Source organism: Heterodontus francisci, chromosome 32 (genome assembly GCF_036365525.1).
Source record: "Heterodontus francisci isolate sHetFra1 chromosome 32, sHetFra1.hap1, whole genome shotgun sequence".
NCBI lineage: Eukaryota > Metazoa > Chordata > Chondrichthyes > Heterodontiformes > Heterodontidae > Heterodontus > Heterodontus francisci.
The window spans coordinates 3,951,699-3,970,440 of NC_090402.1; the positions used below are offsets into that span (position 1 = coordinate 3,951,699).

Sequence of the window (18,742 nt, forward strand, 5' to 3'; positions counted from 1 at the left end):
TCTTATCCCTCTCCCTATCGCGTCTGAAAACCCTGTAACCAGAACATTGAGCTGCCATTCCTGTCCCTCCTTAAGCCATGTTTCTGTAACAGCTGCGATATCATACTGCCACGTGTCTATCTGTGCCCTCAGCTCATCTGCTTTATTTGCTATACTCAGTGCATTGAAATAGATACCCTTGAGCACTGCCAAACTGTTTTATTTTCTAACCTTTGTTTCCTCTGTCTTCCAGACTCATCCATTAATTTCTGCCTTCCATTTTCATTTCTGATTTTGTCCCAACTGAGTCTACCCTCAGGTCCCCATCCCTTCCCAACAGCACTAGCAAAACGTCCCGCAAGGAACTCAGTCCTGGCTCTGTTCAGGTGCAACCCGTCCAGACTGTACTGGCCCCATCTCCCCCAGAGCCAGTCCCAAGAATCTAAAACCCTCCCTCTTGCCTTATCCTTCTGTTTCTATACTCACTTGAGCATGGCACTGGGAGTAATTCGGAGATTACTACTTTTGAGGTCCTGCTTGCTAGTTTCTTCCCAGCTCCCTAAATTTTGACTGCAGGACCACATCCCTCTTTCTACCTGTGTCTTTGGTTCTGATGTGGACCACAGCTTCTGGCTGTTCACTCAGTCCCTTCAGGATGTTCTGCAGCCACTCAGTGACATCCTTGACTCTGGCACCAGGGAGGCAACACACCATCTTGGATTCATGTCTGCAGCCACAGAAACACCTGTCTGTTCCCCTGACTATTGAATCACCTATCACTATGGCTCTTCCAGTCTTCCCTGTACCCCCTGTGCAGCTGAGCCACCCGTGGTGCCATGGACTTGGCTCTGGCTGCACTCCCCAGGTGAAGCATCACTTTCCTCAGTATTCAGAACTGAATACCTGTTGGAAAGTGAGATGCACTCAGGGGACTCCTACACTACCTGCCTGATTCTTTTTGACTGCCTGGTGGTCACCCATTGCCTCTCTTCCTGCATAATCGTAAGCTATAAACATGCTATCCACGTAGCTCTCATCTTCATGAATGCACTGCAGTGTCGCCAGCTGCCACTCAAGTTGCTTCAATTGATGACACTTCCTGCACAAATGGTTATCCAAGATACGGGAAGCATCCTGGAGCTCCCACATAGCACAGGAAATGCACTATGGAGGTTGAAGCAACCCTGCCATTCTTTTATTTATTAGTTGACCCTTTGCTACTGCTAAAAAAAGAAATGTTACCAAAACTAAAACATCTTAGAACTATTAATAAAACCTTACTAGTACTGATAAATCCTACTACTAATCAATACAGTTCACTCTTTAAAATAAACCTTACTCAAAAAACATAATACCAGCTACTCACTTGTTCCTTATTATTAATACATTATTTTTTTTTTCAGTTTTAGTCTGCCAGTTGTTGAGACGCAGTCCCTAAGATGCAATACTCACCAGCCAATCACCTACCTGCTTCCCTGGGACGCCACACCCCCTTTTTTCTCTTTCCAAATACGGATTCCGACTGGTTACAAGCGACAGTGGACCCTGTTGATTCACATTATTTATAGCTCCTCTGGTCGTGCTGATTCACGCAGCTCCGACTGAGTGCAGTCAAATTTACTTTTTAATTAATTTATAGTTCCCCTCCTTACCAAACTCCTTCACTTACCAAACTCCCTTGTTCACACTCTGTGCCCTCCAACAGCACTCAGTGCAGACTTTCTTTATCACATGTCTTGAGCATGTACATTGGATGCACCTCAGCTTTCATCCGTCCGCTCAGATTTGTGCCTTTGAGGAATAGTTGACTTCCAAGTATTCAGAAATGAAAGTGTCGGCATTGTGCATTGATTATTTTGGACGGGCAACAAGAACCAACAGTAGGTTCCAAATGGAAAGAAAAGTTCTCATTGCAAAAACAAAGCACAATATAGGTCAAAAAACCATCTCTGAACTACCCAATCCATGTGGAGATTAGTTCTGGACTATCCAATGAGGATCAGCTTTCCTTTGCCAAAATTTGATTGGCCTGGACATACGCTTTTCTGTGTTGTTCACCATTTGTTAAAGATTGTCTGACTCGGTCCATTGTCCATATTTTGTTATCATGTTTGGATATTCACAGATTACAGCTGAATGGACAGGTGAATGTCATGTGACATGTTCCTGCCAACGTATCTCTGACCCCTCTATGTGGCACCTGCTAGTGCCACCAAGGTATAGCTGTAAACTCAAAAGTCTCAGAACAGCAGAACTATGCCATAGCACCAACTCCGCGGTAATGCACAACTGGAGCTCTGAGAAACCATTGCCGTACCCACTCATCAGCAGACACTTGCTTGGTTGATGAATGGTCATCCAACTCCGATTTGGCTGCCATTCGCTTGGGCATCTCAGTAATGCAGCCAATGATGTGCAAATTATACCAACTGGCAGTTTAAGCCAATGGGAGTAACCAACTATCTTTCCATGTCTGTTTGGATGAGACAGGAAACCGAGACCCCTTCTGCCCTGTCAGGTGGATGTAAAAGATCCCATGGCACTAATTTGAAGAAAGCAGGCCAGTTCTCCGTGATGTTTTGGGCAAATATTGATCCTGATTATCTGGTTATTTCTCTCATTGGCTGTTTATGGGATCTTGCTATACACAAATTAGCTGCCATGTTTCCAACATTACAACAGTGACTACACATCGAAAACGTATTTAATTGTCTGTAAAACACTTTAGGATGTCCTGAGGTCATTAAAGGCTATAAAATGCACAACTTCCTTTTGTTTTTCTTCAATTTGCTTATGTTTACATTCTAGGGACCACCTGGACCTCAGGGACCAATGGGATTTGCTGGACCCAAAGGACCTCCTGTAAGTAGTCCCAGGAACTTATCACATTTATTATCAGATTGTAAGTAGATCCAGATTCACACTCTCAAAATATAGAGGCTCTTTGAGATATTATTTTACTATTTTAATGATTGACGAAATGTGCACTTCACTCGGAAATAACGTCCTAGGGTTTATCAGAACCCGCAATAGTTCCTCCCTCACATATTACCAAATAACATCAACCATTCAATAGATTCATTAGTGAGTTTCAAAAGGGAGCTGGATATATACTTGAAATGGAATGATCTGCAAGGCTATGGAGAAAGAACGGGGGAGTGGGACCAGCTAGAGCGGTCGAGGGCACGATGAGTGCGTCCTTCTACATTATACTATTTCTGTCATTAGTTGCTTTTCTAGGTCAACAGGGGAAGGCTCCCTCTACACTGTTCCATCAAACGCTCCCAGGCAAGGTAGGGCAGGGGTTAGAAAAAAAAGTTTTTAAAAAGTTGGAACCTGCCGGAAAACCCCGAAGCTGCCCACAGTTCAGAAACCGTTATTCATGTTCCCAGCACCTGTCAGCTGTGAAACTGACATTGCCATATCTTTTTAAAGCCAGTCTGAAAGAAGAAGGCAATGGGAAATGAAATTTCTGAAATTGCCAGTCACGGACCTCAAACTTTTTTACCATGAACACTGGTGTCCATGTATGCACACGTTAGCGACCCTGGGGATGAGGAACAGCCCAGTACAGTTTACATCCGTGGATCGGATAGAAACCTATGACAGCCAGATCCTGTGGGCCATATGTTGGACAACCCTGCTTTAGACAAGTCACGTCAAATACTCCCAGGACTGGTGCAGCACGGTGTTAGATACAGAGTAAAGCTCCCTCTACACTGTCCCCATCAAACACTCCCAGGACAGGGATAGCACAGTGTTAGATACAGAGTAAAGCTCCCTCTACACTGTCCCCATCAAACACTCCCGGGACAGGGATAGCACGGGGTTAGATACAGAGTAAAGCTCCCTCTACACTGTCCCCATCAAACACTCCCGGGACAGGGATAGCATGGGGTTAGATACAGAGTAAAGCTCCCTCTACACTGTCCCCATCAAACACTCCCGGGACAGGTACTGCAGCACGGGGGTTGGCTGCTTCCTAATTGGAGGTGCTGAGTGGTTAACGAGGTGCAGTTGACTGTGGCTGTGTGAAGAGGCTGGAGGCTGTGTGCCTGCTGCAAGAGGGAGAGACTGAGATTGAAAGAAAGGTTTTTTCCACATTGGCAACAAAGGAAGGCAGAGAACTGGAAGCTCTTCTGTGAGTTTGTTTCACATTGAAGTCTTTTTCATTGATTGTTGGGGGTGGGGGAAGAAGAGACCTGAAGACCTTGGGTGGGGCTGTATTGTTCAATAGGGAGCTCCTGTGTTTAACACCTTTGGATAGGGAGCTCCCTCCCCAGCCCAAATACCGAGCCTGGGACAGCTGGAGCTGCCCAGGTGAAGAGACTTATTATCTCAACATCGAAAGAGGCGTGTGCCTGGGCAGCTTACAGCTGACCCAGGTGAAGACATCACCCCACCCTCCCAACTGGAAGACCAGCGACAAGACGTGCAATACTAACAAAGACTGATTCCTCCTGGCCTTCCTCTCCCTCAGCCACTTCCCCTTTGCTACATCCTTTAAGTGTTTGCATTTTTGATTTATTATTGTATTTACTTTTTTTTTACTCTCAACACACAGTGGGTGTAACTCTTCGACCCCATGGCTTCTCAGTCCTCTCCGGTGGCGGGGCCCTCCTATGCTGCAGCAGCTGTGGCAGCCGCTCCTGTGGCCACGTCACCATTTAAAATCTTAAAATCAAAGCATGGGGCGAAAGAGTTACACCCTATGAGGCTTGTGTTACGACAATGGCCGAGGTTGTTGGCCCCTCGGCCATTGTGGCAGCCTCAAAGATGTATGGGAAATGCTGTGTTCTTCCTGAAGACCGAGCGGGCGGTGTCCCTGTTGCTGAATAAAGGGATCACCGTGGGGGGGACTTCGCTGCTGGTGGACCCTCTGGGGGGTGCAGCGAATAATATTATCAAATGTCCCACCCTTCATTCCCAGTGAGCTCCTCCTCCTCCAGCTGCACCTTCTGGGGGTGGTGAGGTCAGGGATCATCCCAGTCCTGCTCGGTCTTCAGGAGAACAGCCTCCGGCATGTCTACTCCTTCCACTGCCAGCTATTTATACAGCTGGTGCGGGAGGAGGTCTTGGAGGGCCACTTCAATGTGGAGTTCCAGGGGACGGCCCACCGCGTCTTCTGGACCTCGGATGGGGCGCGGTGCCATGTCTGCAAGGGGGTGGGGCATGTTCATAAGAACAGCCCCAACCTCCCGGCCGCCAACTCCCCCTCGGCGGCCCAGGGTGGTGCCACTGCACCTCCTCCCACTCCCCCCACACATCCTACAGACGCTGCTCAGACGGTTCCGGAGACTGTGGTTTTCACAGCCTCCAGCAGGGAGGCGAATGCCCGTCCAAGTGGAAGGAAGGTGCGGGGAAAAAATAAACACCAAGAGGCGCGTCTCCTGGACACCATGACACAGCCGAGCCTGAACTCAGCCCAAGCCCTGTTCCCAGGGAATTCACTGTCCCAGGGCTGGGCTCAGGCCCAGAGTAACTAAAAAAAAAAGGAGGGTGCAGAGGCCTGAGATGACATCGAGGTTTCTGAGCCTCTGCGCCCAACTGGGGAAAAGAGGAGAAGCCATCCCTCCACAGAGGTAACAGAGGTAACCCTGAGGTGCAGGTCCCATCTGTGGAGGGGAGCTGTCTCCTGTTTCGGGTCCCCAGGTTCTCCCTGCCACCACCACCATCAAGTCTGTAAAGCCTGAGCAGGAGCTCCCTACTCCTCAGGATGGAGGGGAGAGGGAGGCCTCTGTACATGAGGCCCCTCAAGAATGATCCACCACGACCAGTCCTACACGGTCTCAGGCAGGTCCATCCAGGACAACATCCACCTGTTCCGGGACCTGATCCATCTTTCCCAGAGGAATGGTCAGTCGGTCGCCTTTCTCTCCCTCGATCAGGAGAAGGCGTTCTACAGGGTGGATCACGGATACCTTTTCGGGACTCTGCACGCTTTCGGACTCGGGCCGCATTTTGTGGCCCAGGTCCGACTTTTATACGCCGCCGCAGAGTGTCTAGTCAAGGTTAACGGGTCCTTGATTGTGCCCCTTCGCTTTGGGAGAGGAGTGCGTCAGGGATGCCCCATGTCCGGCCAATTGTATACCATCTGCGTGGAGCCCTTCCTGTGCCTGCTTTGCAGGAGGTTGACGGGATTGGCTCTGCGCGAGCCGGCCATGCGGGTCGTCCTCTCGGCTTATGCCAACGACGTGCTCCTCGCGATCACAGATCCCGTTGACTTGCGGAGGATGCGCGACTGCCAGAAGACCTTTTCTGCCGTGTCCTCCGCGAGGATCAATTGGGAGAAATGTGGTGGATGGACTCCTTGCCGGAGGAGGTGACACCTTTTGCGTGGAGCACCACGCACCTCCTCTATCTGGGAGTGCATCTTAGCCCCGCTGAGGAAGCCTGGCCGGCAAACTGGCAGGAGTTGGAGGCGAAAGTCACCACTCGGCTGGGGCGCTGGACAGGACTGCTCCGAGTGCTTTCCTACAGGGGCCGAGCGTTGGTCATAAACCAACTGGTGGCCTCCATGCTGTGGTACCGGTTGGTCACTTTGGCCCCGTCCCCTGCATTCGCCACCAAGATCCAGAAGAAACTCTTCGATTTCTTCTGGGACAAGAGGAAACACTGGGTCTCTGCCGAGGTCCTGAGTCTCCCGATCGAGGAGGACAGCCAGTCGCTGGTGTGCGTCCGCACCCAGGCTGCGACTCGGACCCTGCAGAGATACCTGTACATCGAGCGTCCTCCCAGATGGTGTGCGCTGGCGACGTATTTTTTCCGCCAATGTCACTGCCTTCAAGACGACACGCAGCTCCCAGCGGAGACCATTAGCCGCGCCACTCTGAGGGAGTTGCCTGTCATTTACCGGGATCTATTCCAAGTCTGGAACATGGTCGCTTCCAGTCAGGGTGTTCCCCCGCCGGCGGAGGAGAGCGCCTCGGCTGTCCAGGTGGCCAACTCCGGGGACAGACCAGCGGGCGGATGAGTAGCCGCAGCTCCCGGGACGCCCCTCACTGCGGGTGGCGAGGGGACTCGGGAGTGCGGAGCGATCCCGGTCAAGCTGACCTCCGCTCAGCCGGAACTGCTCATCGGACCCAGGCCCCGAACCCCTCCTCGGGAGCCGGTCCCGCACAACCCGAGCAGCCTCTCGGAAATGCCCTCCGTGCCATTCCAATCAGCGCTGATGGGTTTCCTGTACGGGCTGCTCCTGCACACTCTCCACTTCCTCGCCCTCGTCAGCCGGCCGGACACGCCCTGGCGGTCCGCATTGCCATCTGACGGCGAGGGGAAACCCCAATGGAGGTCACTCTACATGGGAATCCTCCCCCTTTACATCGGGGACCTGGGGTGGAGGGTGTTGCACAGGGCAGTCCCGTGCAATAGACTTTTAAGTAGGTTCATGGACTCCCAGGTGGCCTGTACTTTCTGCGGCCTGGACGAGTCTATGTTTCACATATATATGGACTGTGCGAGGTTGAGTATCTGAAGGTGCTGCTCCTCAAGTTCTGGCTGCACTTCAGTCCCACGGTCCTGATCTTTGGGCAACCAGTGCGGAGGGGCGTGGGCCGGGAGGAGGATCTCCTCGTCGGTCTGCTCCTGGGCCTGGCCAAGGTGGCAATTCACAGGTCCAGGCTGCGGGCCGTCGGGGGGTCCGTCCTCCCCGATTGCCTGCCCCTCTTCCGCGGTTATGTTTGCGCCTGGGTGTCCCTGGAGAAGGAGCATGCGGTGTCCGCTGGCACGTTTGAGGCCTTCCGCGACCGGTGGGCACCGCAGGGACTGGAGTGCATCGTCGACACCGAGAATGGCATTTTAATTTGAGTTTTTTGTTTATCTGTTTTTAATAAAGTTATTTTTAAAAATTTAAATATGTATATCAAGGGGGCCTGAGGAATAAATGCCCCCTCGCCATGAAATATATGAAAGGGGGCCTGGGGTATAAAGGTCACCTTAAAAAAAAAAAAAACCAGGGTTAGATACAGAGTAAAGCTCCCTCTACACAGGCCAATATGCTTCATTGCAATGTGGAGAAAGAGCTCTTACTGCATCAATCTGCTGTTTTTCCACATCCCTCACCAGTGGCCTCTGGGAGTGAGATTGCTTTGCGCCAGGTGTGTGCTGGTGTCTAAAGCTTCTCAGTGGACCCTTAGAACCAGCAGACAGAGTGGGCTTTCATCCCATCATTCTGAAATAGATTCAAGCCCTGGTCTTAGAGGTGACAATCCCACCCAGTTCCCTGTAACAATTTATTTTATAGTAATTAACTGTTCCAACAAATGTTATCAACTGCTAAATGATGTCTCTCTATACAATCGCTTTTTAGGGCCCAGCCGGTAAGGACGGATTACCTGGACATCCTGGACAACGAGGTGAAACTGTAAGTAGCAATCCTCTCTGCGATGTCTTGTATTGTTCCCCTCTCTTCTCTTCATCTGAAGAGAATCCCTCCAATGTGACCAATCTCTCCTGTAGGCAGGAAGGGTTTGTGAGACTGGATTTGCAGTCAGCTCCACAGGGCAATGTACAGAGATCAACCCAAACTCCTGATAGATGGAGGCTATTAACACTTGGTGAATAGTGGCCTTTCTGACAGTATACATCGCAGGAAATGCATTTGCTTGTGTACTGAAATGCTTCGCTTCTGAACAGGCAGCACAGTCCATTTGTACAAGAGATGTTGGGAATCTGAACAGCTACCAGGCCCCTGTCAGATTACACCTCAACAATAATGCTGCTGCACTACAGTAGGTTTAGAACTTACCCAGTTTACTGTGTTGGAGTGAAGTGGGATGGGGTGGAGATGGTTGTGTGGTGTTGAGTTGTCTGGACGTGAGTTGCTTGGCGTGGAGTGGAGTTGCATCGTGTTGGGTTGAGCTTTGTTGTGTTCTATTGTGGTCAGTTGAGTTTTGTTGTGTTGTGATGCATTGGTCTGTGCTATTATGGCTTGTGTCGTGTTCAGTTGAGCTGAGCTGAGTCCAATTGTGTTGCCTTGTGCTCAATTGTTTGTGTTCAGTTTGTGTTATGTTGAATTAAGCTTTGATTAGTTGAGTTTCATTGAATTGTCTTGTTTTGAGTTGCGTTGGCTTGTGTTCAGTTGCATTGGTTTGCACTGTGTTGAGTGGAGTTGTGTTGCGTTGTTTTGTGTTGTGGAGTTGTGTTGCGTTGTTTTGTGTTGTGGAGTTGTGTTGCGTTGTTTTGTGTTGTGGAGTTGTGTTGCGTTGTTTTGTGTTGAGTGGAGTTGTGTTGCGTTGTTTTGTGTTGAGTGGAGTTGTGTTGCGTTGTTTTGTGTTGTGGAGTTGTGTTGCGTTGTTTTGTGTTGTGGAGTTGTGTTGCGTTGTTTTGTGTTGTGGAGTTGTGTTGCGTTGTTTTGTGTTGTGGAGTTGTGTTGCGTTGTTTTGTGTTGTGGAGTTGTGTTGCATTGTTTGTGTTGTGGAGTTGTGTTGCGTTGTTTTGTGTTGTGGAGTTGTGTTGCGTTGTTTTGTGTTGTGGAGTTGTGTTGCATTGTTTTGTGTTGTGGAGTTGTGTTGCGTTGTTTTGTGTTGTGGAGTTGTGTTGCGTTGTTTTGTGTTGTGGAGTTGTGTTGCATTGTTTGTGTTGTGGAGTTGTGTTGCGTTGTTTTGTGTTGTGGAGTTGTGTTGCGTTGTTTTGTGTTGTGGAGTTGTGTTGCGTTGTTTTGTGTTGTGGAGTTGTGTTGCGTTGTTTTGTGTTGTGGAGTTGTGTTGCGTTGTTTTGTGTTGTGGAGTTGTGTTGCGTTGTTTTGTGTTGTGGAGTTGTGTTGCGTTGTTTTGTGTTGTGGAGTTGTGTTGCGTTGTTTTGTGTTGTGGAGTTGTGTTGCGTTGTTTTGTGTTGTGGTGTTGTGTTGTGGAGTTGTGTTGTGTTGTGGAGTTGTGTTGTGTTGTGGAGTTGTGTTGTGTTGTGTTGTGGAGTTGTGTTGTGTTGTGTTGTGGAGTTGTGTTGTGTTGTGTTGTGGAGTTGTGTTGTGTTGTGTTGTGGAGTTGTGTTGTGTTGTGGAGTTGTGTTGTGTTGTGGAGTTGTGTTGTGTTGTGGAGTTGTGTTGTGTTGTGGAGTTGTGTTGTGTTGTGGAGTTGTGTTGTGTTGTGGAGTTGTGTTGTGTTGTGGAGTTGTGTTGTGTTGTGGAGTTGTGTTGTGTTGTGGAGTTGTGTTGTGTTGTGGAGTTGTGTTGTGTTGTGGAGTTGTGTTGTGTTGTGGAGTTGTGTTGTGTTGTGGAGTTGTGTTGTGTTGTGGAGTTGTGTTGTGTTGTGGAGTTGTGTTGTGTTGTGGAGTTGTGTTGTGTTGTGGAGTTGTGTTGTGTTGTGGAGTTGTGTTGTGTTGTGGAGTTGTGTTGTGTTGTGGAGTTGTGTTGTGTTGTGGAGTTGTGTTGTGTTGTGGAGTTGTGTTGTGTTGTGGAGTTGTGTTGTGTTGTGGAGTTGTGTTGTGTTGTGGAGTTGTGTTGTGTTGTGGAGTTGTGTTGTGTTGTGGAGTTGTGTTGTGTTGTGGAGTTGTGTTGTGTTGTGGAGTTGTGTTGTGTTGTGGAGTTGTGTTGTGTTGTGGAGTTGTGTTGTGTTGTGGAGTTGTGTTGTGTTGTGGAGTTGTGTTGTGTTGTGGAGTTGTGTTGTGTTGTGGAGTTGTGTTGTGTTGTGGAGTTGTGTTGTGTTGTGGAGTTGTGTTGTGTTGTGGAGTTGTGTTGTGTTGTGTTGTGGAGTTGTGTTGTGTTGTGTTGTGGAGTTGTGTTGTGTTGTGGAGTTGTGTTGTGTTGTGGAGTTGTGTTGTGTTGTGGAGTTGTGTTGTGTTGTGGAGTTGTGTTGTGTTGTGGAGTTGTGTTGTGTTGTGGAGTTGTGTTGTGTTGTGGAGTTGTGTTGTGTTGTTTTGTGTTGTGGAGTTGTGTTGTGTTGTTTTGTGTTGTGGAGTTGTGTTGTGTTGTTTTGTGTTGTGGAGTTGTGTTGTGTTGTTTTGTGTTGTGGAGTTGTGTTGTGTTGTTTTGTGTTGTGGAGTTGTGTTGTGTTGTTTTGTGTTGAGTGGAGTTGTGTTGTGTTGTTTTGTGTTGAGTGGAGTTGTGTTGCGTTGTTTTGTGTTGAGTGGAGTTGTGCTGCGTTGTTTTGTGTTGTGGAGTTGTGCTGCGTTGTTTTGTGTTGAGCGGAGTTGTGCGGCGTTGTTTTGTGTTGTGGAGTTGTGTTGCGTTGTTTTGTGTTGTGGAGTTGTGCTGAGTTGTTTTGTGTTGAGCTTGGTTCTGTCCCGTTGTGTTCAGTTGAGCTGTGTTGTGTTGTGATGCATTGGCCTGTGCTGTTATGGCCTGTGGTATGTTGTGTTGAGCTGAGTTTTGATTAGTTAAATTTTGTGACATTAGCTTGTTATGAGTTTTGATGGCTTGCACTGACTTGTGATGACTTGCGTTGACTTGCATTGGTTAGAGATATGTTGTGGTGTGTTGACTTGTTTTGAGTTGTATTGAACTGTGTTGAGCTGAGTGCAGTTGTGTTGGGTGGAGCTGAGTTGTGTTGCATTTGCTTGTGTTGAGTTGAATAGGCTTTTGCTGAGTTGCATTGAATTGTGTTAGATTGTGTTGTGTTGTGTTGACCTATGCTGAAATGGCCGATGCTGTGTTGCGTTCTGCTGAGTCAAGGTGAGTTGAGTCCAATTGTGTTGGCTTCTGTTGAGTAGCAATCAGTGGATTTGAATTGAGTCAGTTTAAGTTGTGTTGTTGAGTGTAGCTGAGCTGTGCTGAGTGCAGTTTCGTTGGGTAGAGTTGTGTTGGGCCAAGTTCAGTGTTCAGTTGTAATAAAAAAAGAAAATGCTGGAAATACTCAGCAGATCTGGCCACATCTGTGAAGATAGAAATTAAGTTAAAGTTTCAGGTCTGTGACCTTTCATCAGAAAGTTGAGTTGACTTGTGCTGAGTTGTACTGATGTCTTCTGAGTTTAGTCGATTTGCATTGGCCTGTGTTGATTTATGTTGGGTTGGGTTGCGTTGAGTTGGGTTGCATTGAGATGTGCTGTGATGCATTCAGGAGAGTTGCAATGTGTTTTGTTGTGTTTGGTCTGCTGGGTTGTACTGAATTGTGTTGAGTTGTGCCGTGTTGAATTGTGCTATGATGCCTTCAGTTGAGTTGCAATCAGTTGTGTTGTTTTATTTTATTTAATTAATTTATTTTATTTTATTTAGAGATACAGCACTGAAACAGGCCCTTCGGCCCACCGAGTCTGTGCCGACCGTCAACCACCCATTTATACTAACCCTACACTAATTCCATATTCCTACCACATCCTCACCTGTCCCTATATTTCCCTACCACCTACCTATACTAGGGGCAATTTTTTTATGATGGCCAATTAACCTATAAACCAGCAAGTCTTTGGCATGTGGGAGGAAACCGGAGCACCCGGAGGAAACCCACGCAGACACAGGGAGAACTTGCAAACTCCACACAGGCAGCACCCAGAATTGAACCCGGGTCGCTGGAGCTGTGAGGCTGCAGTGCTAACCACTGCGCCACTGTGCTGCCACTGCACTGCAGATTGTGTTTGCTTGTGCTGGGTTGCATTGAGCTGCATAGTGTTGCATTGAGTCGTTTGAGTTGTGTTGAGTTCAGTTGAGTCATTTGCGCTGTGTTGTGTTGTGCTGAGTTGAGTTAATCTTTGTTGTGTTTTGTTGAGTGGAGTGGAGTTGAGTTGGAATGTGTTGGATTATGGAGTCGAATGGAATGGAGCTGCACTGAGTTGTTTTGAGTTGAGTTGAGTTGCGTAGAGTTTGGAGTCTAATGGAGTTGGGTTGCGCTGAGCTGGGTTGCTCTGCATTGTGCTGCGATGCATTCCGTTGATTTGTGATATGTTTATTTGTGCTGGGCTGCATTGAATTGTGCTGAGTTGGGTTGGGTTGCGGTGAATTGAGTTGTGCTGTTATGCATTCAATTGAATTGGGTTGAGTTGTGTTGGGATGGGTTGAGTTGTGTTGCAATGCATTCAATTGAGTTGTGATGAGCTGCGTTGGATTGGGTTGCGTTGGATTGGGTTGCGTTGGGTTGGGTTGCGTTGGGTTGGGTTGCGTTGGGGTGGGTTGCGTTGGGGTGGGTTGGGTTGGGTTGAGTTGCATTGAGTTGAGCTGTGTTAGCCTGCTTTATATGATATTGTGTTAAGTACTCACGGCAAGAAAAGGTCCATATCAATATTCCCCCATCCCTTATGGACTTATGCTTGTGCCCTCACACTTCCATCATTTCATCCCACCTCCTATGAGAGGTAGGAAAAATAGGGACATCCTAGCCAATTCAGAAAGCTTTGTCAAAATTCCTTATCATTGGCACATCAAGGCTATTGACCAAAATCTTACCTTCCATCTTCCTTAATCTCATAGTTTGCTAGAAATGTCTCTAATTCCTCCCTGCCTACCAGGAAAGAATCAGTCCTCATTTCTACCTTTGGAATGTGTTCACCCTTTTCAAAACAACACAGGTCATCTGGAATCCAGGGAGCTCTGCCAGGCATGAATAGGAAGCAAGTAACAAAATTATGACATCCTACACCTTTATAGACAAAATCATTGGGGAGTTTTATGTTGTCCCTGCGGCAGGTTTGGAGGCAGGGAGGGAAGTTCCCACCACCGTCCCTCCTCTGCCCAAATTTAGTCTGTGGCAGGAAGGCCTGTGAACAGCCTTCCCACCACGCAGCCAATTGAGGTCCTTAACAGGGCAATTAACCCCCAGTTAAGAGCCTCTTCCCACCGCAGCTGTAATTCGCCATACGGTGGGCAGCCCTTTCACTACTTGGGAAGCACAGCATGAAAAACCGTGCAGGCTGCTTTCTGGCCCGGGGGCTGGGGTGCTGTTCAGTGCCTGAACGAGGGACCCAGCATCGGGAAGGGGGGAGGCTGCTGAGGGCCACCCCACTGCCCTTGCTGCTGACCCCTCCCACCCTGACCTACCAGAGGCCTGGTTCCAGCGTCATTCCTTGGCATCATGTAGGTGCAACTCCCAACAGCAGCCTCTGCCAGGGTAAAATTCTCCCCATATGTGTGTGGTTCAGCTTGATGATTCTGACCTCTTTAAAGACTCCATCCCTTTAAAGATACTGTCAATTTAATGGTCATACACTTTAGAATGATTACACCCTTTTTTACAGTTGACTGCATTGACATGCAATAGCTCGTGGCACAGAGGGGACAGAGCTCCCTGCATTTAGATTCACGTACCATAAAGATTAGCAGAAGCCTTGGTGAACAGTGCACGGCTTGTGACACCCTGCATGTCACTCTGAAATCACTCATAAGCTGCAGTGACTCTGAATGAATCCCACTTGCCCTCCTCGAGTGAGTCATTATTGATGAGATTTCACTTGTAAGTAACTGACCTCTCAAACCTTCTCTACACAGGGTTTCCAAGGCAAGACAGGCCCTCCTGGTCCTCCTGGAGTAGTTGGTCCACAGGTGAGTATAGGAGCATTCAAAATTCATGTCCGAATCTCAAAATAAGTTTCTAATCGGAAAATAAAAGTCTAGTTGTTGGTACTGAGGATTTGAGTTAACATTTGAATGTTCAGCCTCTGAAAGCTTCTGCTGTTGTTCAGTTTCTGTGGTGGGATATCTCCCCTGGTCCACAGTGACTGTCACACTGCATCTCCGAGTGTCAGATGGAAAGAGTGTCCCTTTGTTCTCTGTACACAGACATGTGGAGAATTTCATGTCTAATGTTAATGTGCACATCGAGCTCATGTCTGCTGGATTAAGCAGGATATTTAAACTTAACTTCATCCCTTGTTGAACAACGGTCAATGTTTCATTGAAATGTAGCCCCCAGTGATTGTTACTAGTTCCTGGCCAATTGGATATTTAACACTTACCCACCCCGCAGTGCATGAACATCCATTCAGCCTCCTCCCTCCCCTTCTGTCTCTATTTCTCTATTTTAGATTATGCCAGAAGGTGTGCACAATGCATGTGCAGATTGTTGTTCAGATTATTTATTTTTAGAATCATACAACAGGCAAAAAAAGCTGCCGGTCCCCACAATCAATACAACAGGAAGAATTCCAACAACGGCCCCTCGCACCCTCCCCCCGTCTGCTGATTCTAACGATTGGGAGCAATTTCAATGCAATTTTTCAACAAAAAGGCCCACTTGGATAAACAGGGCATGGATCACAGGGCACAAACATCTGACAGTAATTTACAAGGGCAGAGAAGAGGTTAGAGACAGAATGTTGGAATGGGTTGTGGGGATACTCGGAAGGTTGGCACAAGGTGGTGGGGGTTTGATAGGTTGGCACTGTGTCTCACTATGTTTGTGGCTGTTTTCACTGTCAGGGTCCCACAGGAGAGACTGGTCCCCTTGGAGAACGTGGTCACCCAGGACCCCCTGGTCCCCCTGGTGAACAAGGCCTGCCAGGGTCTGCTGGGAAAGAAGGTGCAAAGGTAAGTGTTTAAGGTATGACCCAGCATTCTTTGTGACAGGTTGGAGACAGCAGATCTGCTGGTGTAAAGTCAGTCACAAGACTCCTTAAAGATAATTGGCAGAATATTTAGCAAATATACTAACTCGCACGAAGGCCTTTTCACCCGGCAAGACCTCGATTGTAAGATTCCTATCCTTTTATTCCAATGGAGTTGCCCCTCCCTATCACTGTAACCACCTCCAACCATCCAGCCTTCCAAGATCACTACACTCCTTCAACTCTGGCTGCTTGAGCATCCCCCAATTTTCATCACTCCACCATTGGCGGCCATGCCTTCAGCTGCCTGGGCCCTGAGCTCTGGAATTCCCAGTCTAAACCTCTCCACCTCTCTCTCTCTGTTAAGATGATCCTTAAAACTTACAACTTCAGTTACCCATCTTATTATCTCCTTATGCGACTTAGTGTCAAATTTTCTTTGATAATGCTGCTGTCAAATGCCTTGAGACTTCTTATTGTATTAAATACACTATAGAAATGAAAATGATCCATGAGGATTGGGAGGGTTTTAAAAATCAGCAAAGGATGACCAAGAAATTGATAAAGAAGGAGAAAATAGAATGAGAGTTTTTTTATTCATTCTCAGGATGTGGGCGTCACTGGCCAGGCCAGCATTTATTGCCCATCCCTAATTGCCCTTGAGAAGGTGGTGGTGAGCTGCCTTCTTGAACCGCTGCAGTCCATGTGGGGTAGATACACCCACAGTGCTGTTAGGAAGGGAGTTCCAGGATTTTGACCCAGCGACAGTGAAGGAACGGCGATATAGTTCCAAGTCAGGATGATGTGTGGCTTGGAGGGGAACGTGCAGGTGGTGATGTTCCCATGCATCTGCTGTCCTTGTCCTTCTAGGTGGTAGAGGTCGCGAGTTTGGAAGGTGCTGTCTAAGGAGCCTTGGTGAGCTGCTGCAGTGCATCTTGTAGATGGTACACACTGCTGCCCCTGCACGGTGGAGAAGGGAATGAATGTTGAAGGTGGTGGATGGGGTGCCACTCGAGTACATTGCTTTGTCCTGGATGGTTTTGAGCTTCCTGAGTTTTCTTGGAGCTGCACCCATCCAGGCAAGTGGAGAGTATTCCATCACACACCTGACTTGTGCCTTGTAGATGGTGGACAGGCTTTGGGGAGTCAGGAGGTGACTTACTGCAGAATTCCCAGCCTCTGACCTGCTGTTGTAGCCACAGTATTTATGTGGCTGGTCCAGTTCAGTTTTTTATTTATTTTATTTAGAGATACAGCACTGAAGCAGGCCCTTCAGCCCACCGACCACCGTCTGTGCTGACCAACAACCACCCATTTATACTAACACTACAGTAATCCCATATTCTCTACCACCTATCTACACTAGGGGCTATTTATAATGGCCAATTTACCTATCAACCTGCAAGTCTTTGGCATGTGGGAGGAAACCGGAGCACCCGGCAAAAACCCACGTGGTCACAAGGAGAACTTGCAAACTCCGCACAGGCAGTACCCAGAATCGAACCCAGGTCCCTGGAGCTGTGAGGCTGCGGTGCTAACCACTGCGCCACTGTGCCACCAGTGACATTGGTCAATGGTAACCCCAAGGATGTTGATAGTGGGGGATTCAGCAATGGTAATGCCATTGAATGTCAAGAGGAGATGGTTAGATTCTCTCTTGTTGGAGATCGTTATTGCCTGGCACTTGTGTGGCACAAATGTTACATGCCACTTCTATCAGCCCAAACCTGGATATTGTCCAGGTCTCGCTGCTTATAGTCACGGACTGCTTCAGTATCTGAGGAGTTGCAAATTGTACTGAACATCATACAATCATCAGCGAACATCCCCACTTCTGACCTTATGATGGAGGGAAGGTCTTGCAAACATATGAATTAGGAACAGGAGTAGGCCACTCGGTAACTCGAGCCTGCTCTGCCAGGTCATTGATGAAGCAGCTGAAGATGGTTGGGCCTCAGACACTACCCTGAGGAACTCCTGCAGTGATGTCCTGGAGCTGAGATGATTGACCTCCAACAACCGCAACCATCTTCCTTTGCGCTAGGTATGACTCCAGCCAGCAGAGGGTTTTTCCCCTGATTCCCATTGACTCCAGTTTTGCGAGGGCTCCTTGATGCCATACTCGGTCAAATGCTGCCTTGATGTCAAGGGCAGTCACTCTCACCTCGAGTTAAACTCTTTTGTCCATATTTGGACCAAGGCTGTAATGAGGTCAGGAGCTGAGTGGCCCTGGCGGAACCCAAACTGAGCGTCACTGAGCAGGTTATTGCTGTTTAAGTGCCGCTTGAAAACACTGTCAACACCGCCTACCATCACTTTGTTGATGATTGAGAGTAGACTGATGGGGCGGTAATTGGCCAGGTTGGACATGTCCTGTTTTTTGCGTACAGGACATACCTGGGCAATTTTCAACATTGCAGGATAGATGCCAGTGTTGTAGCTGTACTGGAACAGCTTGGCTAGGGACGCAGCCAGTTCTGGAGCACAGGTCTTCAGTACTATTGCTTTGAATGTTGTCAGGACCCATAGCCTTTGCAGTATCCAGTGCCTTCAGTCATTTCATGATATGTGGAGTGATTCGGATTGGCTGAAGTCTGGCATCTGTGATGCTGGCGACCTCAGGAGGAGGCCGAGATGGATCATCAACTCGGCACTTCTGGCTGAAGATTGTTGCAAATGCTTCAGCCTTATCTTTCACACTGATGTGCTGGGCTCCCCCATCATTGAGGATGGGGATATTTGTAGAGCCACCTCCTCCAGTTAGTTGTTTAATTGTCCAGCACCATTCACGGCTGGATGTGGCAGGACTGCAGAGCTTAGATCTGATCCATTGGTTATGGGATCGCTTAGCTCTGTCTATCGCATGCTGCTTACGCAGTTTGGCATGCAGATAGTCCTGTGTTGTAGCTTCACCAGCTTGACACCTCATTTTGAGGTATGCCTGGTGCTGCTCCTGGCATGCCCTCCTGCACTCTTCATTGAACCAGGGTTGGTCTCCTGGCTTGATGGTAATGGTAGAGTGGGGGATATGCCCGGGCCATGAGGTTACAGATTGTGGTCGAGTACAATTCTGCTGCTGCTGATGGCCCACAGCGCCTCATGGATGCCCAGTTTTGCATTGCTAGATCTGTTCTGAATCTATCCCATTTAGCACGGTGATAGTGCCACACAACACGATGGAGGGTAGCCTCAATGTGAAGTGGGACATTGTTTTACAAGGACTGTGCGGTGGTCACTCCTACCAATACTGACAGGTGACAGGGACAGGTATATCTGCAACAGGTAGAATGGTGAGGACAAGGTCAAATAGGGTTTTTCCTCTTGTAAACGAGCAAGAAATATAGAGATTGTGAGAGCTTTT

General features: G+C 48.3%; 1 protein-coding gene across 2 annotated transcripts in view; it reads left to right on the forward strand.

Moving 5' to 3' along the window:
• The window catches only part of col5a1 (procollagen, type V, alpha 1), a 633,899-nt gene that overhangs the window by 529,914 nt on the left and 85,243 nt on the right, over positions 1-18,742 (forward strand). For both annotated transcript variants that reach the window (XM_068012023.1, XM_068012024.1), the window contains exons 36-39: positions 2,788-2,841; positions 8,288-8,341; positions 14,327-14,380; positions 15,257-15,364. In XM_068012023.1, coding sequence (XP_067868124.1) covers positions 2,788-2,841; positions 8,288-8,341; positions 14,327-14,380; positions 15,257-15,364 — 270 coding nt within the window. The remainder of the gene's footprint in view (positions 1-2,787; positions 2,842-8,287; positions 8,342-14,326; positions 14,381-15,256; positions 15,365-18,742) is intronic.